Source organism: Tachyglossus aculeatus, chromosome X1, assembly GCF_015852505.1.
Source record: "Tachyglossus aculeatus isolate mTacAcu1 chromosome X1, mTacAcu1.pri, whole genome shotgun sequence".
Taxonomy (NCBI): domain Eukaryota; kingdom Metazoa; phylum Chordata; class Mammalia; order Monotremata; family Tachyglossidae; genus Tachyglossus; species Tachyglossus aculeatus.
In genome coordinates this window covers 8,701,351-8,725,603 of record NC_052101.1, presented here as the reverse complement: position 1 = coordinate 8,725,603, position 24,253 = coordinate 8,701,351, and the positions used below count along the sequence as shown (strand labels likewise).

The 24,253-nt window shown below is 41.3% G+C and overlaps 1 protein-coding gene and 1 non-coding gene across 2 annotated transcripts in view; both read right to left on the bottom strand.

Moving 5' to 3' along the window:
* DLGAP2 (DLG associated protein 2) overlaps positions 1 to 24,253 on the bottom strand; it is a 547,078-nt gene that overhangs the window by 391,167 nt on the left and 131,658 nt on the right. The window contains exon 2 of the mRNA XM_038740564.1: positions 8,422 to 8,454. Coding sequence (XP_038596492.1) covers positions 8,422 to 8,454 — 33 coding nt within the window. The remainder of the gene's footprint in view (positions 1 to 8,421; positions 8,455 to 24,253) is intronic.
* On the bottom strand, positions 2,776 to 2,913 carry LOC119920128. Its single transcript, XR_005447893.1, has one exon. It is a non-coding gene; the product is annotated as a small nucleolar RNA SNORA7 (small nucleolar RNA).

The following is a 24,253-nucleotide window of genomic DNA, read 5'->3' as shown; positions in this document are numbered from 1 at the left end:
TTTATCTACCCCCATTCTTAGAATGAAGGAACTAGTAGCCAAAAAATACGCCGAAGATTAATGTTAGGAAGACATGCTATGAAGAGCCTGGAAAAAAGTCATGAAATGTGCTGATGTAACAACTGCCACAGAAATCCAAATTGTCAACTCCATGATGGTTCCAGTGACAGTGTATGGCTCAGAAAGCTGGACAGTGAAAAAACAGGATAGAAAGAACATTGATTCTTTTGAAATGTGATGTTGGAGAAGGCTTTTGCGACTATCATGGACTGCCCCAAAAACAAACAAATGGATTTTAGAGCAAATTAAGCCAAAGTGGTCTTTGGAAGGCCAAATGACTCGATTTAGATTAGCATATTTTGGACACATCATAAGAAGGACTATTCTCTGGAGAAGACACTAATGCTAGGAAAAGTCCAAGGAAAATATGAAACAGGCAGATCAGCAGCTAGATGGAGAGAGACCATAACAACGATAATGGAAGAACCATTAGAAAGGTTGCAGATTATGGCAGAGGACAGGACGTTCTAGAGAAAGTATATCCACGGTGTCGTTATGAATCGGAAATGACTTGATAGCACTTAATAATAAACAATAATTCTTAGAATGGTGCTTGCCACATAATCAGCATGTAACAAATACGATGCTGTCAGTGGAGGTAGAATTAATCTTAAAAATATTTTTGGGTTTTCAGAATAGAACTATATTTGTTAGTAGCAGAACGCAATACTCTCAAAATCCTTTTACCTTTATTCACCTATGATTAGCAAACTATTTGAGTTTCACAAAGTAGAACAGGCTAATCTCCATTATTCAGTTTCTAGGCAATAATAATGCTATGAATTTTCTTCCCTAGTATTGTTATTAGTTTAAGTATTAAAGAGTTGCTCATACACTCCCAGGGGACAAGAACACCAAAAGGCAGCCTAATCAGAGTCATCTTACATTTCAAGCTGTTCTACTTGGTTTGATAGCACTAGACATTTCAGGCTTCAATTATAAACTGTTCTCAGTGGTAAGAAATGCCAATGAAAACACTGACATCCTGCTGGACTACATAAAGTTGTGCTTGTTTCTAGTCAAGAACATCTCTGAACTATAACATCACTACATTAAATTACTGAGTGAAATGAAGATATTTATTTATTAATTTGCACTAACAATACTACCGCAGTTAAAATAGCTTACTGAGAGATGAAGCACATCACCAGCATATTTTATGGTGCTTAAGGAAGTCCACAAAGTAAAGCAACTACAGTGGCACGTTTAATGGATAAATTTAAAATTCAGACGTATGAAGGAATGCTTTATTTTGATCAATTCTGGTTCACATCTGCACTTTCCATAGAGCACAGGCCCGGGAGTCTGAAGGACCGGGGTTCTAATCCCCGGCCTGTGATTTGTTTGTTGGGTGGCCTTGGGCAAGTCATTTCCTTTCTCTGTGCCTCAGTTACCTCATCTGAAAAATGGGGATTAAGACTGTGAGCTCTAGGTGGGACAGGGACTGGATCCCACCTGATTAGCTTGTAGCTACTCTAGCACTTGACACATAATAAATGCTTAACAAATCATTCAACACAGAACTGCATAATTACGACTGGTCTCTGGACAATTCATTCACAACTGTACTTCCCAAGTGCTTAGTACAGTGCTCTGCACACAGTAAGCACTCAATACATATGATTGAATGGACAACTGACTCCATGCCATCATATTTCAATAACAGTCCCTTCACAATTAACTTGGAGTATGCTTTACTCAACAGTCAAGGGTACCAACAAAATCAGATCATCTAATTATGGTGGCTAATTCCATGTGCAACTGACTCATTTAGCTTTTTAGAAGGCAATAGGGAGATTAGAGCATGATGTAGCTCTGTCTGTCTCTTCCCCAATCACACATGAGCTTCTCCATTCACCACTGGCTTTGATGTACTCAATCATCTTGCCCCTTCCTACGTCAATGAGGACATCACTTGTCAGAAAAAAAACAGGTTCCCAAAAGACTACAGGTACTTACACAGTATACCCACTGAAACACATTCTCCTGCCACCTTGCTTGCATGGAGCCGGGCAAACAGAATGCCAGGAAGGGCGATAGGCGGGATATTGAGCTTGATTCCCTGGGGTTTAAACTGGTGTTCCTGCCTGCTTTACTTTAGGAGCCTGGCAGGTCATCCCTCGTGTGAGGACCCGGGTTTTTGTGGTCACAGCTTCTGTACAATCTCAGATCCTTGCTTTGTCTTAAGCTGCCCCTTCCTTCCTTTTCCCCTCGTCCCTCTCTCCATCCCCCCCATCTTACCTCCTTCTCTTCCCCACAGCACCTGTATATATGTATATATGTTTGTACATATTTATTACTCTATTTATTTATTTTACTTGTACGTATCTATTCTATTTATTGTATTTTGTTAGTATGTTTGGTTTTGTTCTCTGTCTCCCCCTTTTAGACTGTGAGCCCACTGTTGGGTAGGGACTGTCTCTATATGTTGCCAACTTGTACTTCCCAAGCGCTTAGTACAGTGCTCTGCACACAGTAAGTGCTCAATAAATACGATTGATTGATTGACTGATTGTCGAGTCGATTCTGACCCACAGACACATCTCACCCAGGAAGCCCCGCTCTCCATCTGCAATCGTTCTGGCAGTGTATCCATTGAGTTTTATCAGTCAAAATCCAGAAGTGGTTTACCCTTGCCGCCATCCGCGCAGTCTACTTGAGTCTTCTTCCTCAACTCTCTCCCAAGCCGCTGCTGCCCAGCACAGGTGAGTTTTGACTTGTAGCAGATTGCCTTCCACTCGCTAGCCACTGCCCGAACTAGGAATGGAATGGGTAGGCCTCTACTTGACTCTCTCTCCCATAGCTGAGACTGGTAGAAGGCTGGAAACTCTGCAGGTGCCATCCTGAGAGCTCTCTGATCCTATATCTAGGTGTTTCCCATTCAAAACCCTGCGTGGATCTGGTTAATCAATCAATCAGTAGACTTTACAGTACTCTCCCAAGTGCTTAGTGAGCACACAATAAATATGATTGATTGTAGACTGTTAGCAAATTCAGTCAATCAATAAGTGGCATTTTTTATGTGCAGAGCATTATGTTAAACACTTGGGATAATAATAATAATAATAATAATAATAATAATAATAATAATAATAATGGCATTTATTAAGTGCTTACTATGTGCAAAGCACTGTTCTAAGTGCTGGGGAGGTTACAAGGTGATCAGGTTGTCCCACAGGGGGCTCACAGTCTTAATCCCCATTTTACAGATGAGGGAACTGAGGACCAGAGAAGTGAAGTGACTTGCCCAAAGTCACAAAGCTGACAAGTGGCAGAGCCAGGATTTGAACCCATGACCTCTGACTTCAAAGCTCGGGCTCTTTCCACTGAGCCACGCTGCTCCACCGATACACTACATCACAATTAGTAGATTTGTACCCTGTTCAGAACAAGCTGACCGTACAGAGGGGGTGGACGGGGAATGTGTCTACCAATTCTGTTATATTAATAGTAATAATAATAATAATAATAATAATAATAATGGCAATAGTACCCTTCCAAAGCTTAATACAATGTTCTGCACAGTAAGTGTTTAATAAATATGATTGAGTGTGCAGAGGACACACTTGTCCTGAATACTTGGGAGAATACAGCATGGAGAAGCAGGGTGGCTTAGTAGATAGATCCCAGACATGGGAGTCAGATGGTCAAGGGTTCTAATCCCGGTTCCTCCACTTGTCTGCTGTGTGACCTCGAGTAAGTCACATCACTTCTCTGGGCCTCGGTTCCCTCATCTGTAAAATGGGGATTGAGACTGCTAGCCCCACGTGGGACAGGGACTGTGTCCAACCCGATTTGCTTGTATCCACCCCAGCGCTTTTTATGGTTCCTGGAACATAGTAAGTGCTTAACAAATATCACAATTTTTATTTATTATTACAATACAATAGAGTTAGTAGACATGACCCCTGCTCTGACTAGACAACTTCAGAAATGGCCAAGTTCAAGTGAAATTCCAGGTTTGAGATAAATCTCCTCTAAAGTTCTACATTTGTTGTAACTTTTTCAGGTATATTAATATGATAAACTATTTTTACGCCCAACCTTATATTCACTTTCATTCACAACAGTTTTCCAAACTTTATAAAATTTAATGTAGCGTAGATTATGCTAAACCAGGGACTGTTGAAAATATTTAATGCTGAAATCCAAACCCGGAGTTATGCAGCACTGCCAAAAATACATGATTAGAATGCGTGTTATTTTATATCTTATTTACGTTGTTCATTATTTTATGTTAGAAAGGAGAAGGGCAGTGAAATTGAATTGTATTTCATTTTTAATGCCGCTAAACAGGCCGGATGATTTATCAACCTGTCCTTTTCTATCAATCCTCTCAGTCCTGGGTGAATGACATAATAAAAAATTGCAGCAAGGAGTCAGACACAGAACCTGACAACTGCTCCTTACCCAGCCTACCCTATTTTTCCAGGGTTCTATTTAGAAAGAAAATAGTATGCAAGTGTCTGTCACTAAAGCATGGAAGAGGTCATGTCCTTTTAAAATTTACCTTCGAGCATTTAAGCGTTTGATATTCACCCCATCCCCATCCCCACAACACTTATGTACAACTGGCATTTCATTCATTCAATCGTATTTATTGAGCACTTACTATGTTCTAAGAGCTTAGAAAGTACAATTCCTAGTAGCATCATGGAATGCCCTCCCTCTGCCCATCCACCAAGCTAGCTCTCTTCCTCTCTTCAAGGCCCTACTGAGAGCTCACCTCCTCCAGGAGGCCTTCCCAGACTGAGCCCCTTCCTTCCTCTCCCCCTCGTCCCTCTCTCCATCCCCCCATCTTACCTCCTTCCCTTCCCCACAGCGCCTGTATATATGTATATATGTTTGTACAAATTTATTACTCTATTTATTTTACTTGTACATATCTATTCTATTTATTATATTTTGTTAGTATGTTTGGTTTTGTTCTCTGTCTCCCCCTTTTAGACTGTGAGCCCACTGTTGGGTAGGGACTGTCTCTATATGTTGCCAACTTGTACTTCCCAAGCGCTTAGTACAGTGCTCTGCACACAGTAATTGCTCAATAAATACGATTGATGATGATGATCGTTAACTGAAGCAGCTGCCTAGATGTCAGCTGAAGAGAGATTCAGCCCAGGGGAACTTGGAGGAGCAATGGAGAGTCTACTCAATCAATCAATCATATATTCTGGGCACATCACTGTACTAGGTGCTCGGGGGAGTATAACAGACTTGGTAAACATGTTCCTAGCCCACAGCGAGCTTAAAGTCTAGAAGACAAGCTTAGCCATTGTCCTCTGAGCCAACTCTCTACCGGCTCCTTTGCCAGTCCTCGTGGAGAGTGACAGAAAAAAACAATGATAACAATAATGATAATAACAATGGTAGTAATAATCACAATAATTTTGGTCTTTGTTAAGCACTTACTATGTGCCACACACTGCTCTAAATGCTGGGATAGATATAAAACAATCGGGTTGGGACACAGTCCCCCTGTCCCATGTGGGGCTCACATGGTGGAGGGAGTAGGATTTAATCCCTACTCTACAGATGAAGGAACTGAAGCACGGAAGAGTTAAATGATTTGCCCAAGATCACATAAGGGGCAAGTGGCAGAGCTGGGATTAGAACCCAGTTCCTCTGATTCCCAGGCCTGTGCTTTTTCCACTAGGCCACAAAATTCCCGAGACCTACCCAAGAAGTTTCTGTTGCCCCACATATCTGACGGGTTACTATTGTATTAAGTGCCTTCAATGAAGTTGGTTAATACAAAGTTAACGTAACAATAAGAACTGATTCATTGCTAATGATCTATTAGTAACACCCTTCATTGTTTTCAAGTTTTCATTAATGACCTATTTTCTCCAGGTAGCAGCCTATAAATTTTTTTTAGCCAGGTTCTGCAATAAAATTTAAAAAAATAACTTCAGGATAATCAAATATTATGGATACAAAGAGCCCACTGAAATATTAAACAAAACTGAATGCCTATTTGAACTACAATCTGTTCTCCAAAGAAATCATGTTAGGTGTAATGATGGATGGGAAATTGCAAAATTTCTAGTGGGAAACTGGATGTGCTAGTATCGGAAGCTGTAAAAGAAAAAAAATCATCTCATCAAAGTGGATTTTCTAGACTTCTAAAACAATGACCTTTATTTTATGTTCTATTTAAAATACAGATTCTCAAAAGGGCCAGGTAGAACCTCCAGAAAACCTCACACACCTGTTTTCCTTTACACAGTTTCGGAGGCAGGATCTTCCTAAGAATTTGGCACTTACTTGTTTGATAAAAATTATCATCTGAGGTGACCTGAATTGTTCTATCTGAATCCAGCTCTCTCCAAAAGGACTAACTATTAAAATGTAAATGGGTGTTTCCCACTTCACTGGTTTCACAGGAAACTATTGTTAACAACTTTCTGACATGAGAGGGTGAAGCTAAATTAGTTGTTGCATTTATAAGTGTCTTAACCTTCCAGATGCAGTTAATGCACAGCATAAGCCACGTTCAAATGGCATAGAGATCTGGCCTGTGAATCTTGTCACTAATCCCTGGCTCAGATTTTCCCATCAGCACCACAGTAGTTGAAATCATGTAAAAGAGCTGGAGCAGAAATTCCAACACCCTGAAAAAATAGATATAGATAGCCCTGATTATGCAAATTTCTATCATGGTAAACCAGGTGTGGGCAGGGATTGTCTCTGTTGCTGAAAGGTACTTTCCAAATGCTTGGAGAAGCAGCGTGGCTCAGTGGAAAGAGCATGGGCTTTGGAGTCAGAGGTCATGGGTTCAAATCCTGGCTCCGCCAACTGTCAGCTGTGTGACTTTGGGCAATTCACTTAACTTCTCTGTGCCTCAATTACCTCATCTGTAAAATGGGGATTAAGACTGTGAGCCCCCGTGGGACAACCTGATTGTCTTGTAAACTCCCCAGCACTTAGAACAGTGCTCTAAGCACTTAATAAATGCCATTATTATTATTAGTAGTAGTACAGTGCTCTGCACACAGTAAGTGCTCAATAGGTATGACTGAATGACATCATTTAAAAAAGCTTGTGCGGAAATTCCAACACCCTTAAAGAACAGATACAGTTACCCTGACTATATCGATATAGCAAATATCTATGTCAAAAAGGGAATTCTAATCGATCAAAATTGATAAAGTGCGGATATTTATAAGGCATTAAGTTTAGAATGATGAGTACCACAATGAGGAATTTAAGCCTTCATTCATTTACTGAATTGTATTTATTGAGCACTTTCTGTGTGTAAAGTGCTGTACTAAGCACTCGGGAGAGGACAAGAAGACAACAAGCAGACAGGAGGAAGAGGGCTATGTAAAAACCTGACAAAAGCCATTTACGGAATGACCTAAATGATGGCTACCAAGCCAAGTTGGTTTAATGAGCAGCTTTGATCACCTGGGCGGTTGAGGATAAAGGAATAAAGGAGAACAAGAGGCTGGTGTTGACATGACCCTAACAATTAACTTGAGTCCCGGATATGTCACAACTAGGAGAAACTGAGGCATGATACCACTTGATGCCCACCCCTAGAGTCTAGATGTATCGTGATGGTGATCTTCAAGACCAGAGGGAAATTGGAGCCAGAAAACTCCCAAACTGACCTAGAAGAGACTCAATTTTGCATATCACCTGCACTTTTCTGGTATCCACCCCAGTGCTTAGTACAGTGCATAGCACATAGTAAGCACTTAACAAATGCCATAAGGTTTTTTCTTTCATTTCAGACCCAAAACCTTGCAGGTGAGGTCAGATTTCCCAGGACCACTGAATTCCCCAGCATTGCCTGGAATATTTTTAAATAGGGATCATCACCCAAACTGTTCCACTTGTCCCCCACCCAAATAAGAACCGCTATGGCGATACTTGGAAGTTAATGGCTCTAAAACCACGGCAACAAAATAAGCCTACTATTCTTCCATGTCAATTTTCTGACTTAATGAACAGAAACCTCAGTGGACATAAGTTTTAGTGCACACTCGTAACATCTTTTTGTTTAATTTTTTTTCAGTACGTTACAAGAAATATCCTAATGCTATCTAATGTTGCTTTAACTTGGTGGTTTCTGACCTGAATTATATAGACAAAGCACGAATAAAAATCAAATAGTATGGCGCTTTTAAAATAGAATATTTGTCCCTAAAGATTGACTCCTTCTGCCTGAAGCACAGCGTACTGTACTTTACACACCTGTGCTACAGGTCACTTGACACTGAGCATATAAAAGAGTATTTTATTCTTTTGTTATAGTATTTGTTATATTTTTCAGAACTTTGACACCAAAACAAATGAATATGCAGCTTGAAACACAATCAACCATAGAAATGATTAAGTAAAATCAAAAAGACTCACCTTCAGGCTCACCACAGAGTGTACACTGTGACTCTAGAAACAGAAAAGAAACAAAAAAAGAAGTCATTTCTCCTATGATTTTCAGATTCTTGCTAATGAGAAAAATAACGCAACCTGAAAAAATACACAGAATAATTCTTCTGCAAAATGTGTATAATTTAATCATCCTAAAACTTTTCCAATTGAACAAGGCACATCAAAAAGTAAATGTCAAGAGTGTATTGATAATTTATCATTGTTTAATTTGATTAAAATCAACATTTGCATCATATTTTCACTTCTTTTGACACAGATTATCGATTACAAAATGGATACCTAGACTGAAACTTAAAAGAGACAGGGACAGTGTGTGATCTTATCTTTCCAGCTCTTAGTACAGTGCTTGGCAGATAGTAAGTGCTTAACAAATACCACAATTACTACTACTTGTAGTAATGATGATAATGATTTAGATTATTCAATTATAAAATTTAAGGGATATGCAGTTCCTTTTATACTAAACCACTCTTTATTTCAGACTCTGTAGACAGTACACTCTGATTGACTGATTATTCGTGACTTTGCCTTCTAGAAGAAGGCAATAATGCATTCATTTTTTAGAGCTCTAACATGGAAAATGCTTAAAATATGGACACATTTGCCCCTTTGGCATGATTCTGATCTTTCACCTCTGGGTGACATTTTAGATTTATTTTCCCTTGGTTGGAAAGTGTGAATTCATAATGTGATGTGGGCACAAGTAGAATACAGAGAGGGAAGAGTCACAATGACACAATATAAATCTGAACCAAAATATTATTACCCAGGTGTTTGTCTTCTCAGCAGCAAGCTACATTCACTATTATGACCTGCTTAAACATTTCATCAAAGCTCAATTATTAATTAATTCACATAATCTTCACATTTCATTGCCAGGAAATTTGCGAGCAAAAAGCCATCAAGATGCATCGTTTAATGTACATTTAAATTTTATACTGGGAAACTCATCTAAAACCCATCATTTTAAATAGGAATCCACGGAGGACAAAGGAAACATTTCCACAGAAAAATCAAGATACATTTTTAAGGAGTTTGAGAAAATTTTGAATTTTGCAAGTTTTCTTCTTTCAGCACAGGTTAAGGTTGAGTGGTGAGCATCCGGTTCAAATGTTAACTCAGAGGGGAGGCTCCAACAGGATTCAGAGCCAAATATTGCTTGAGGAACCACAATCCTAACCTCAATTTTGGGGAATGGCTAGATGATGAACTGACATTTTGTGGCCTGGCTAGGTGTGGAAGGGAGCAGAGAACAAGCAGGGGGGTAAAGCGAGGAAGACAGTCTGGTTTAGTGGTGAGATTAAAACTAAAGAAGAGTAGTGGTGAGACTAAAGAAACAGCATGGTCTTGTGGCTAGAGCACAGGCGTGGAAGCCAAAAGGCCGCGGGTTCTAATCCCGGCTCCGCCACTTGTCTGCTGTGTGTCCTGGGGCAAGTCATTTTACTTCACTGGGCCTCAGTTACCTCATCTGTAAAATGGGGATTGAGACTGTGATCCCCATGACCTCCGACTCCCAAGCCCGGGCTCTTTCCACTGAGCTACGCTGAGTGAGCCCCATGTGGGACACAGCCTGATTTGCCTGTGTCTTCCCCAGCGCTCAGTGCAGTGTCTGCCACATAGTGAGCATCTAACAAGTTCCTCAGATATTGTGATTGTCCTTAGGGGGAGCAGAATTATTTTGGGGGAAAGAGCTTTCACACTTGGCTGAAGCCCTGTTCTAGATTTGGCTCCAGGGGGTTTCCAGCCCTGCCTCAACTCTTCCCCTAGCCATCAACTTGTACTTTCCAAGCGCTTTGTACAGTGCTCTGCACACAGTAAGTGCTCAATAAACGCAATTGAATGAATGAATGAATGAATGTAGGACATGGTCTGTGTCCAACCTGACTACTTTGTAGCTTCCCCTACTGCTTTGAACAGTGCCTAGCCCAGGGTAAACACTTAACTGATACCATGCAAAAAAAAAAAAGACCCCTCCTCAACCCCTTCAAATGTGGATATTGGGTAGCTGCCTCTCCTTCTCCCTCTGCCCACGTGAGTTTGGCTAAAGTGGTCTGCACACGGTAAGCACTCAATAAGTACTATTGATTGGTTGATGTATTTATGTGTATATCTATATCATCTATCTATATATAGGTATGAGATATATAGATATACATAACTATATAGCGATAGATGTATATAACTGTATACATCTTTATAAATGTATCTTGATTTTTCTGTGGAAACGTTTCCTTTGTCCTCTGTGGATTCCTATTTAAAGTGATGGTTTCTAGATGAGTTTCCCAGTACAAAATGTAAATGTACATCAAACTGTGCATCTTGATGGCTTTTTGCTTGCAAATTTCCGGGAAATGAAATGTGAAGATTATGGGAATTAATTGATAATTCATATTTGATAGATATATTCGTGTGTGTGTGTGTGTGTGTGTGTGTGTGTGTGTGTGTGTGTGTGTGTTAGGGCAGCATTAACAGCAGCTCTCTGACTCCCTCCTCTCTCACGTACAACATACATGTTGCCGACTTGTCCTTTCCAAGCGCTTAATACAGTGCTCTGCACACAGTAAGCGCTCAATAAATACAATTGAATGACTGAATGAATACACACACACACACACACACATACACACATGGGTGTATATATTCATATGTGTAGAATCCTGGCACCAAATCTCCCTTGTCCATTGATCTGACTGATCTGGCAGGCATTATGTTTAAACAAAAATGAAAAGAAAATGAATACCCTGGCATGTAAACTCAGGTGCAGAGAAGCCACAGCAGCCCTGATTCCAAACCCTTAACAAATGGGTAATATATATACTATACTACTATATACTACTACTACTACTACTACTACTACTACTACTACTATAGTCTCCAACCCCGACTATAAACTGTAACAGGGGCTGTCAGGCTGGGAATAGGAAAGGAGACTCATTTCGATTTTTCAGAAACATCCTCTCCATCACTGGGGCTCACTTTGATCTCACTATTACCCAGGCACAGCGGTATTTTAATAAAGCTGCTTCAGAGACACAAAGGCACTGGTTCTTTAAACCCTTCCCCCAGCAGGGGATGGGGTAGGACGTCTCTAATAAAGTTTTCATAAAGTCTCAGATCCCGTCGGTAGGAAGGCCATGGCTCTAATTTCCTCCTGGATACCCATTTTGATTTTTCAGAATCATTCTCTCAGTCCCTCTGTCTCTAATAAAGTATTAATAATGTTTCTGAAGCCGTCATTGAGGACCAATAAAAAAATGTGGCTCTCGTTAGGAGTAAACAAACAGAAAGGGTGTCATATAACCTTGCCGTTATTAAACCCTTCAAACTGAGTAAAAGAAGATTGAATAGGGCTTCATTCAGTCAGTCAATCGTATTAAATGAGCATTGACTGTGTGTAAAGCACTGTACTAAGCACTTGAGAGATTCCAATATAACAATAAACAGATATACTCCCTATCCACAATGAGCTAACATTCTAGAGGGGGAGACAGACATTAATATAAATAAAAAATACTCATGCCAAGCACTATATTAAGGGCTGGGGTAAAAACAAAATAATCAAATTGAACACAGTCCTTGTTCCATAAGGAGTTCACAGTCTACTTAGGAGGGAGAATAAGTAATCCACATTTTACATTTAAGGAAACCGAGACACCATGAAGGTAAGTGACTTGTCCAAGGTCAACCAGCAGGCTAGAAGCAGAGTCGGGATTATAACCCAGGTCCCTTGTCTCTCAGGCCCACACTCTTACCATTAAGCCTAACTGCTTCTTGTTTAAAGGGATCCATTTCCAAAGAAGACTGGTCACTGGACTAATTTTTGAAAGAAAATATTGGGAGCTAAAGCAGCATGGCAATGTGAAGCAACATAGCCTAGGGGATAGAGCCCAGGCCTGAGAGTCAGAAGGTCCTGGGTTCTGACCCATGCTCTGCCACTTACCCATGGTGTGATTTTGGGCAAATCACTTAACTTCGCTACGCCTCAGTCGCTTCACCTGTAAAATGGGGTTTAAGACTGTGAGCCCCATGTGGAACAGGAACCCTGTCCGACCTGATTAACTTGTAATTACTCCAGAGTTTAGTAATAATGATAATAATAATGATGGTATTTGTTAAGTGCTTACTATGAGCCAAGCACTGTTCTAAGTGCTGGGGGGTAGGGGCGGTACAAGGTGATCAGGTTGTCCCATATGGGGCTCACAGTCTTAATCCCCATTTTACAGATGAGGGAACTGAGGCACAGAGAAGCAAAGTGACTTGTCCAAAGTCACACAGCTGACAAGCAGTGGAGTCGGGCGATTAGAACCTACGACCTTTAACTCCCAAGCCCTTGCTCTTTCAACTAAACTACGCTGCTTCTTAGTATTTAGAGTTTCATGCTTCTCTAAAGCACCGTGAAAAGTTGTGCTAAGCCAAAGTCTTATGCTCCTTGCTTTTATCATTCTCTCTCACACAAAAAACATAAAAAGAAGTGCTGGATCGTTGATGATAATAGGATGGTTCAACGTCTATTTAAACTAGAATGCTAGGGTAATTTACGTCAATTGTTAGAGGTGAGCCTGATTATTTTTATGCACGTAAAAAAGACATTGCCATGAACTGTTGTGACATGAGAAGCTCCTCATTTCCAAAGCCCTGAAAGGCAGATTCCAGAACATGGGATCCTTTTGCACTGCCTTTTAGATAGGCAACCTCATCTTTAAGCTACTAAATATTATAAACCACTGCTTCTCATGGGAAATGCACAATGTACTTGAAACACAGAGAACTCCCTAAGCGATTATTTTTATCTATGTATTTTGAGATAAAGAGCGGGGAGAGGAAAGGGGCGGGAGAGAGAGAGAGAGAAAGAGAGAGAGAGAGAGAGAGAGAGAGAGAGAGAGAGAGAGAGAGAGAGAGAGAGAGAGAGAGAGAGAAATGTGCAGGATGGGGCCAAATACGCTCTAAGCTATTTTAATATCAATTTCTACTTTGGTTGCTTAGCATTTCAATTAATGTAAGATCACCAAATAATTCATGGAACACCTTTTATAATTTTGTCCCTCATATACTTCATTTCTAATACGACATTGGTAAATCACTCTCATTTCCTATTAACCAGTGTTTTATAATTCTTTTTTGACTTCTAAAATGTAATACTCAAATTGAAACCCTTCAACAAAATGGGATCATTTATTCATAAAACTGCCAATATTTTTAAAACCCATTCTCCCTCCTACTTAGACTGTGAGTCTCATGTGGGACAGGGACTATTTCTGACCTAATACAGACTGACCCCAGTGATTAATTCATTCAGTAGTATTTATTGAGCACTTCCTGTGTGCATAGCACTGTACTAAGCGCTTGGGAAGTACAAGTTGGGCTTGGGAAGCTTAATATACTGCTTGGCACAAAGTAGGTACTTTACTATTATTATTATTATCACTATTTTAATTATTGTTCTTTCTCCTAATAGTAATAATTTCAATCTGTACTGCAGTCATGGATCTTATCTTAAGCACAGTATGAAATACCACCTCCAGCACTCAAAGATTTTGGGGAGGTAGATATATTACTATTAATTATTAACTAATTAAATCCTTTAATCATTAAAGGATTATTATTATCACTATTGTATTTGTTAAGCACTTATGTGTCAGGCACCGTATTAAGTGCTGGAGTAGTTACAAGATAATTGAGTGGGACTTAGTCCATGTCCAACGTGGGGGTTACCATCTTAATCCCCATTGTACAAATTAGGTAACTGCGGTTCAGAGAGGTTAAGTGACTTGCCCAAGGTCACAGAGCAGACCAGTGGAAGAGCTGGGATTAGAATCCAGTCCTTTTGAGTCCAGGATGTGGTCTATCCACTAGGCCAAACTGTTATGCAACTGGGAAAGGAGGTGACAATTTATTGGACATTGAGGAGGGGTCCGTGGAAAAGCACTTGAGGGGGAGAATTACCACAGATGTCTCCTCTCATCTTCCATGGGTCTTGGAACCCCCCAAAATCTGATCTTTTACTCTCTTCCCCACCTCTGGTCTATGAATGACAAAATCAAACGTACTGTGCTTTAGGATTCCTCAGGTGCCACGAATGCCCCAAGCCACGGCAACCAGAAAATTTGGCTCTCTCTACTTACCCATCATTTGGCCTTTCTCTAGACTGCAAGCTCGTTGTGGGCAGGGACACATCATCATCAATCGTATTTATTGAGCGCTTACTGTGTGCAGAGCACTGTACTAAGCGCTTAAAATGTTGGCATTTGTTAAGCACTTACTATGTGCAAAGCACTGTTCTAAGCGCTGGGGGGGATACAAAGTGATCAGGTTGTCCCATGTGGGGTTCACAGTCTTAATCCCCATTTTACAGATGAGGTAACTGAGGCTCAGAGAAGTTAAGTGACTTGCCCAAGGTCACACAGCAGACATGTGGCGGAGTCAGGATTTGAACCCATGACCTCTGACTCCAAAGCCCGGGCTCTTTCCACCGAGCCACGCTGACGCATGTCAGTTATATTGTTATGCTGTACTCTCTCAAGGTCTTGGTCCAGTATTCTGCACACAGGAAGCGCTCAAATAAATATGTTTGACTGACTGACCAATGTTGTAGCCGCAGGAACCTGAGAAATCTACTTTTAAACAATATGACTTCATAATAAAGATTATTTTAAGCCCTATAAAGATGGGGAGAGCCAAGGCTGTGAAAGTCAGGGGACCACCTCCCCCCTGACCCCACATCCCCACAGAAAAATTTCCCAGAAGCACTTGAGTGTGCAATTCTGCTATTCTGATAATAATAATAATAATATTGGTATTTGTTAAGCGCTTACTATTGTGCAAAGCACTGTTCTAAGCACTGGGGGGGATACAAGGTAATCAAAGTTGTCCCACGTGGGGCTCACAGTCTTCATCCCCATTTTACAAATGAGGGAACTGAGGCACAGAGAAGTGAAGGGACTTGCCCAAAGTCACACAGATGACAAGTGGTGGAGCCGGGATTTGAACCCATGACCTCTGACTCCAAAGCCCGGGCTCTTTCCTCTGAGCCACTGATACCAATTATACCTAGCACAGTATGCGTAGGGGAAGAGAGAAGGAGGGAATACTGTCAAGTCAGCCATGGTAAACCTCATGGACAACCGAGGTCATGGTTACCATGGTGAACCGCATGATAGAGAAGGTCTTGAACAATTGCTCACATTCATTCAAGTGGCCAGACATCTTCACTATTTTCAGCAAAACCCGAAGTTATCACTTAGATGAGAGCTTGTTTTTTTAATGTCCTTGAAACTATACATCGTCAAGTGAAAAAAAGGCAGTTTGAGAAAAGAAGCCGCAATTTGGCTAAGTGGCCATTTGCTCTTCTGAAATTATCCAGTTTTTTTTTTTTAAGGCTTGAATACCTCAGATATCAAAGAATCCTCTCAATCATTCCTACGATTATTTGCCCCTGTCAAGGGAAGTTTTCCCAGTTGCATCTCTGAGCATCCCATTCCATTTTCGGTAAGCCATTCCAGCTACAGCAGGACAGAGTTTTGTGTAACTAAAGTTCCCCATGGCTGTCGGTGAGACTACTCACCATTTCTGTATATATGTTTGTACATATTTATTACTCTATTTATTTCTTTATTTTATTTGTACATATCTATTCTATTTATTTTATTTTGTTAGTATGTTTGGTTTTGTTCTCTGTCTCCCCCTTTTAGACTGTGAGCCCACTGTTGGGTAGGGACTGTCTCTATATGTTGCCAATTTGTACTTCCCAAGCGCTTAGTACAGTGCTCTGCACATAGTAAGCGCTCAATAAATACGATTGATGATGATGATGATTTCTAACCCTCTCCACTCTCACGGGTAATCTCTGGCATTGGACTCACACTGTGCTCCTCCCTGACTTTATCCATTCAGAGCACTGCGCGGGGAACTAATCGTAACTGATTCACGTACTAAGGATAACTAATTCACTTAGATTTATTTCCTGGTAACAGTGAACTTGACACGAATTACACTTGGTTCCCCGGGTAATGCGGCACAATGAAACCCCTGTGACAAAGGTATACGGCAGCTTAAACTAGACATTGTGCTTTTTTAAAAAAATTATCCACCAATTTTCCGGAATTTCACCCGAGGTAATAGAAACCAGGCAGTCTCTAACAGCGATGGAAGACAACCCAGTCCCTTTGTGGAGGGAAAACTTTCTCCACCACAAACTCAAAATGGTGGTTTTTGAAAATTTCCAGAAGACTAGATCCTGTGGCAGCTTTTGGCTACCCAATACATCAATGCTATTTATTGAGCGCTTTTTTTATTTACTGAGGAAGCTGGGGTGAGCACTTACTATATGTAGGTACTGTGTCCAATGTGGTTAGCTTATATAATAATAATGGTATTTGTTAAAAGCTTACTGTGTGCAAAGCGCTGTTCTAAGTGCTGGGGAGGATACAAAGTGATCAGGTTGTCCCACGTGGGGCTCACAGTCTTCATCCCCACTTTACAGATGAGGTAACTGAGGCCCAAAGTCACACAGCTGGCAATAGGAAGAGCAGGGATTTGAACCCATGACCTCTGACTCCCAAGCTGGTGCTCTTTCCATTGAGCCACACATCCCAGTTCTTTTTTACAGTGCCTGGCACACGACAAGTGCTTAACAAATACAATAAAAAAAGAAAGAGCACTGTACTAAGCACGTGGGAGAGTACAATAAAACAGAATTACCCATCTCCTTTTACCACCATTTTTCTTAATGGTATTTGTTATGCGCTGATTATGTGCCAGGCAATGTACTAAGTGCTGGGGTAGATAAAAGCTAATGAGGTTGGACACAGTCACTGTCCAACAACAGACTCACAGTCTGAATCCTTAACTGAGGCATAGAGAAGTAAGGTGACTTGTCCAAGGTCACACAGCAGTCAAGTGGAGGAGACGACATTAGAATCCAGGCCCTTCTGACTCCAGGGTCTGCACTTTATCCATTAGGCAAAACTGCTTCTCTTCTTCTTTCTAATGCCTCACCTAAATCACCACTACAACCACTGAAGTCCATTTTTTCTTAAACAATATTCACTACTTGGTTCCTAGCAGGTTGTAATTTATCTTTATTTGGAGAATCCAATCCTGGCTCTGAATTTGACAGCTCTCAGCCCAGAGAAGCCTCTTAGAATTAGACAATATTGGTCTTGTTTCCTATAACAAAATAAACCATGTGTACACAATTTATACTAACGGAGAAAACAAACCCATCACTGATCACTGCCTGATTCAATGCCTCTAAGAAAAATTCTCACAACACTGTAATGATAATAGAAATATTTGTTAAGCGCTTATTCTGTGGCAGGCACCATACTGAGCACTGGAGTGGTTACAAGCAAATTGGGTTCGACACAGTCCCTGTCCCACATGGGGCTCATAGTCTTAAGCCCTGCTTTATATATGAGATAACTGAGGTACAGAGAAGTAAAGTGACTTGCCCAAAGTCACACAGCAGACAAGTGGCAGAGCTGGGAAAAGGGAGCTAGAGTTTCAGAATGATACCAATAGCTGGTTGAGTTGGAGGTGTTTTATTATTATTATTATTATTATTATTATTATTATTATTATTATTTGTGGAGTGCTTACAATGTGCCAGTCGTATTATTACAATTATTATTATTATTATAGTATTTGCTGAGGTCTATGTTCCAATCACTGTACTATTATTATTATTCATTCATTCATTCAATCATATTTATCGAGCGCTTACTGTGTGCAGAGCACTGTACTAAGCACTTGGGAAGTACAAGTTGGCAACATATAGAGACAGTCCCTACCCAACAGCGGGCTCACAGTCTAGAAGGGGGAGACAGACAACAAAACAAAATATATTAACAAAATAATCAATCAATCAATCAATCAATCGTATTTATTGAAGGCTTACTATGTGCAGAGCACTGTACTAAGCGTTTGGGAAGTACAAATTGGCAACATATAGAGACAGTCCCTACCCAACAGTGGGCTCACAGTCTAAAAGGGGGAGACAGAGAACAAAACCAAACATACTAACAAAATAAAATAAATAGAATAGATATGTACAAGTAAAATAAATGAATAAATAAATAAACAGAGTAATAAATATGTACAAACATATATACATATATACAGGTGCTGTGGGGAAGGGAAGGAGGTAAGATGGGGCAGATGGAGAGGGGGACTAGGGGGAGAGGAAGGAAGGGGCTCAGTCTGGGAAGGCCTCTTGGAGGAGGTGAGCTCTCAGCAGGGCCTTGAAGGGAGGAAGAGAGCTAGCTTGGCGGATGGGCAGAGGGAGGGCATTCCAGGCCCGGGGGAGGACGTGGGCCGGGGGTCGATGGCGGGACAGGCGAGAACGAGGTACGGTGAGGAGGTTAGCGGCGGAGGAGCGGAGGGTGCGGGCTGGGCTGGAGAAGGAGAGAAGGGAGGTGAGGTAAGAGGGGGCGAGGGGATGGATGGACAGCCTTGAAGCCCAGGGTGAGAAGTTTCTGCCTGATGCGCAGATTGATTGGTAGCCACTGGAGATTTTTGAGGAGGGGAGTAACATGCCCAGAGCGTCTCTGGACAAAGACAATCCGGGCAGCAGCATGAAGTATGGATTGAAGTGGAGAGAGACACGAGGATGGGAGATCAGAGAGAAGGCTGATGCAGTAGTCCAGACGGGATAGGATGAGAGCTTGAATGAGCAGGGTAGCGGTATGGATGGAGAGGAAAGGGCAGATCTTGGCAATGTTGCGGAGCTGAGACCAGCAGGTTTTGGTAAATAAAATAAATAGAATAAATCTGTACAAATAAAATAAATATTTTGTTTGTTCTTTGTAACCCTATCCCCAGTATCAACTGAGGAAATCAGAACTATATAGTAAATAATAATAATGATGGCATTACTATGGGCCAAGCACTGCTCTAAGCACTGGGGGGGGGGGGAGGGGGGATACAAGGCGATCAGGTTGTCCCACGTGGGGCTCACAGTCTTAATCCCCATTTTACAGATGAGGGAACTGAGGCACAGAGAAGAGAAGTGACTTGCCCAAGGTCACACAGCAGACAGGTGGTGGAGCCGGGATTAGAACCCACATCCTTTGACTCCTAAGCCCGTGTTCTTGCCACTAAGCCACGCTGCTTCCCTAGACTATACAGTAAATCCAGAGAGAGCCGAAGGGTCTATTGGAAAGAGCACAGAACTGTGTGTCGGCAAACCTGGATAACCTGGAGAATCAGGGGGCACCAGCCATGTTTGGTTTCCTAACACCTTTACAGAGTCAGTCAGACAATAGTCAGTTAATCAGTCATATTTATTGAGCACTTATTGTGTGCACAGCATTCTACTAAGCACTTAGGTGAGTACCCCCTTGGGTACACCCTAGTTCCCGCTTCTAGACTGTAAGCCTGCTGTTGGGTAGGGACCGTCTCTATATGTTGCCAAGTTGTACTTCCCAAGCGCTTAGTACAGTGCTCTGCACACAGCAAGTGCTCAAAAAATACGACAATGAATGAATGACACATTCCCTGCCCACAACAAGCTTACAGTCTAGAGGGGGAAACTGGCATGAATATAAATAAATGACATATCTGAACATATCTGTAATTTACATATATACACATATATATATTCATTCATTCATTCAATCGGATTTATTGAGCGCTTACTGTGTGCAGAACACTGTACTAAGCGCTTGGGAAGAAGCAGAGTGGCTCAGTGGAAAGAGCCCGGGCTTTGGAGTCGGGGGTCATCGATTTGAATCCCGGCTCTGCCAATTGTCAGCTCTGTGACTTTGGGCAAATCACTTAACTTCTCTGTGCCTCAGTTCCCTCATCTGTAAAATGGGGATTAAGACTGTGAGCCCCCTGTGGGACAACCTGATCTCCTTGTAACCTCCCCAGCACTTAGAACAGTGCTTTGCACATAGTAAGTGCTTAATAAATGCCATCATTATTATTATTATTACAATTTGGCAACATATAGAGATGGTCCCTACCCAACAACAGGCTCACATATATATATATATATATATATATATATATATATATATATATATATATATATATATATATATATATATATATATATATATATATATTTGATGGCAAAGCCCTAACTCACTTCTAACTCATCTGTATTCTCTCAACCTCTTAGTACAGTGCTCTGCATTCAGAAGGTACTCTTCATAAATATTACTGATTGACCGGGGAAGGAATTAATCTAGCAAAAAACATCCTGAACAGTCAGACATGTATGCAAGATCCATCAATGGTATTTACCGAGTGCTTATTGTGCGCAGAAAATACAACAGAGTAGGTAGGCTCAATTTCTGCCCAAAATAAGCTTGTGAAGTCATTCATATTTTCATTTTCCCATTTTTTTTTCTCAGCACCGCTCATTCCTTGTGAAGATTTAATATGATAATTTATCTTTTCACCTCATCACGTGGAGCTCCTAAGAATTAATTTAATGAAGCTGGGGCAAGAATAACTATTTATTTATTCATATTAATGTCTTTCTCCCCTCTAGACTGCAAGCTTATTATGGACAGGGAACACATCTGCTAATTCTGTTGCATTGTGCTCTCCCAAGCTCTTTGTATAGTGTTCTGCACATAAGTGCTCAATAAAAATGAAAAAGTAGCATGTAGCTGTTCGAGTGACTCTGACTTAATTCATATTAATATTTATCTCCCCCTCTAGGCTGTAAGCTTATTATGGGCAAGGAACGTGCCTGCCAATTCTGCTGCATTGGATTCTCCCACTTCCTTAGTACAGTGCTCTGCACACAGTAAGCATTCGCTAAATACCGATTGAAGGATAAATATTGATTGATTGAAGGAACAGCTTCTGGAGGAAGACAGAAATGCCAGAACAAAGGGAGTACAGGAAATGTTCGGTCAGGATTCAAGGCTAACGAGCGACTCTCGGGTAGCTGATGAGAGAAGGACCACCGTGGAATATTGCACAAGGGTCAGGTCATATCTACCTCATCTACTGTACTCTCCCAAGTGCTTAGTACAGTACTCTGCACATGGTAAGCACTCAATAAATATCACTGATTGATTGATATACCCATTGCTAAGAGAGGATTTTCACCCTGGCATGGCTGGCAGTGACAGAGCTGGTGGAGTTTACTGATTCTTTTTCCACCGTAAGTAGGACACAGCAGGGCTGTAATAAGTCTGGTTTTATGGACCAGGAATTTGGAATTTGCAGGCTGGTTTTGAGCAGACGTTTTCCTTCCAGAAAAGGCTTCGTACTCAGAAAGGCTCCAGACATAATTAAAAGTCCCTGAAACAGTCATTCAAGAGCTTCTTTATCTCTTCCTGCCTCCAGGCTGCCTCTACAAAGGAAGCTCTGAGGACACCTCAAACTCAGCATGTCCAAAACTGGGCCACTAATTCTCTCATCTTCTTAATTTTCTCACCACTCAACCATTCCACCAACTTCTCTGTCCCTCATGAGGGGAACCTTGATACTATACTTGATTATTATTATCTCTCTCTCTCTCTCTCTCTCTCTCTCTCTCTCTCTCTCTCTCTCTCTCTCTCTCCATATACAGTCACCAAATCCAGTTTGTCTTTTCTTTACTATATCTCCATAACCTACTCCTTCCTCTCCACTCAGGGAGCCAAAGGCTCTCAACTACAACGTTAGTCTCCTCACCAGCCTTCCTTCTCCAGTTCACACATTACTTTGCTGCCTGGGTCCTTTTTAAAAACATCCTTTTGCACATGTGTCCTCAATCCCCAAAATCCTGCAATGGATTGTCCATTCCTCTCTTCTCAAACAGAAAATCCTGACTATTTGCTTGAAAAAGACTCAGCCCTACTACTTATCTTGACTCCTTTCCCAGCTCGTATGCTTTATACCTCCCCAGTCCTAAGTCCCCTTTTCCTTTTCTCCTTCTCCATCCCCCTGATTTGCTCCTTTTATTCACCCCCCAACCCTAGCCTCACAATGCTTATGTATCGGTAATTTCTATATTTACATTTATGTCTTTCTTCACCTCTAGACTGTAAACTTGCTGTGGACAGGTAATGTGTCAGCAATATTGCTATGCTGTACCCTCCTGAGCACTTAGTATAGTGCTCTGCATGCAGTAAACCCTCAATAAATACAATTAATTGATTGACTGATTGATTGATGTCAACCCACTTGGCTTTGTTCATGTCTCTCTCACTTCTGACCTCTTCCTCATTCCCATCCCCTCCATTACTCCGTTTTGGGGAGTGGAGTCTCAGAAGAGTGAATGTGAAATACAGATTTCAGGAAGTCAAGAAGAGAGTTGGTAAAGATGGAGGCAGTATTCCAGAATTTACAAAGACCCAAGGGAAGGGAAAAGGGGCAGTAGCTGGAGAGTGTGGTGGGAGTCAAAATGATGGCTTTTCCAGAATGGGGAGACTTGGGCATGATTTAAGGAACTGAGGAAAAGACAGAGGAGAATGAGAAGTTGACATAATGGAAACACTCCACAAAAATCAATAGAGAAACACATTGACTCTACCCCATCTAGGTACCTAGAGACCCTTCAAGCTAAGAAAAAAATTCTGAAGCACTTGATATTAACCCTACCACACTTACATACATAACCTATGCTCCACACATTTTATTTTATTGAGTGCCTCCCCTTTCTGGATTGGAAATCCTTGTGGGGAGGGATCATGTCTACCAACTAGTGTACTGTACTTTCCCAAGTGCTTAGTACAGTGCTCTGCCCATAGTGAGCACCCAATACATACCACTGATTGACTGATCACCAAAACAGAACTGAAATATGCTACCAGATGCCATTACCCCAATCAGAATAATGTCCAATAATGTGCTGACAAAAAAATGCAAATGGCATCCTCAATCAAGATTAGATCCTGGAAGCTGGCAAACCAAGTGACATCAATAATAATAATAACAATAATGGCATTTATTAAGTACTTACTATGTGCAAAGCACTGTTCTAAGCACTGGGGAGGGTATAATAATAATAATAATGACAATAATGATGGCATTTATTAAGCACTTACTATGTGCAGAGCACTGTTCTAAGTGCTGGGAGCTTACAAGGTGATCAGGTTTTCCCACAGGGGGCTCACAGTCTTAATCCTATTTTACAGATGAGGGAACTGGGGCACAAAGAAGTTAAGTGACTTGCCCAAAGTCACACAGCTGACAATTGGCAGAACTGGGATTTGAACCCAGGACCTCTGACTCCAAAGTCCGTGCTCTTTCCACTGAGCCACATGGTGATGAGGTAACTGAGGCCCAGAGAAGTTAAGTGACTTGCCCAAAGTCACACAGCTGACAATTGGTGGAGTCAGAATTTGAACCCAAGACCTCTGACTCCAAACCCCGTGCTCTTTCCACTGAACCACGCTGCTTCACTGTATCATTGTGGAATGAAATCAGTCAATCAATCAATCAATCATATTTATTGAACGCTTACTGTGTGCACAGCACTGTACTAAGTGCTTGGGAAGTACAAGTTGGCAACATATAGAGACAGTCCCTACCCAACAGTAGGCTCACAGTCTAAAAGGGGGAGACAGAGAATAAAATCAAACATACTAGAAAATTAGAAATTAGAAAATTAGAAAACAGCGTGGCTCAGTGGAAAGAGCCCGGGCTTTGGAGTCAGAGGTCATGGGTTCGAATCCCGGCCCCACCATATGTCTGCTGTGTGACCTTGGGCAAGTCACTTAACTTCTCGGAGCCTCAGTTCCCTCATCTGGAAAATGGGGATGATGACTGTAAGCCCCACGCGGGACAACCTGATCACCTTGTATCCCCCCCCCAGCACTTAGAACAGTGCTTTGCACATAGTAAGCGCTTA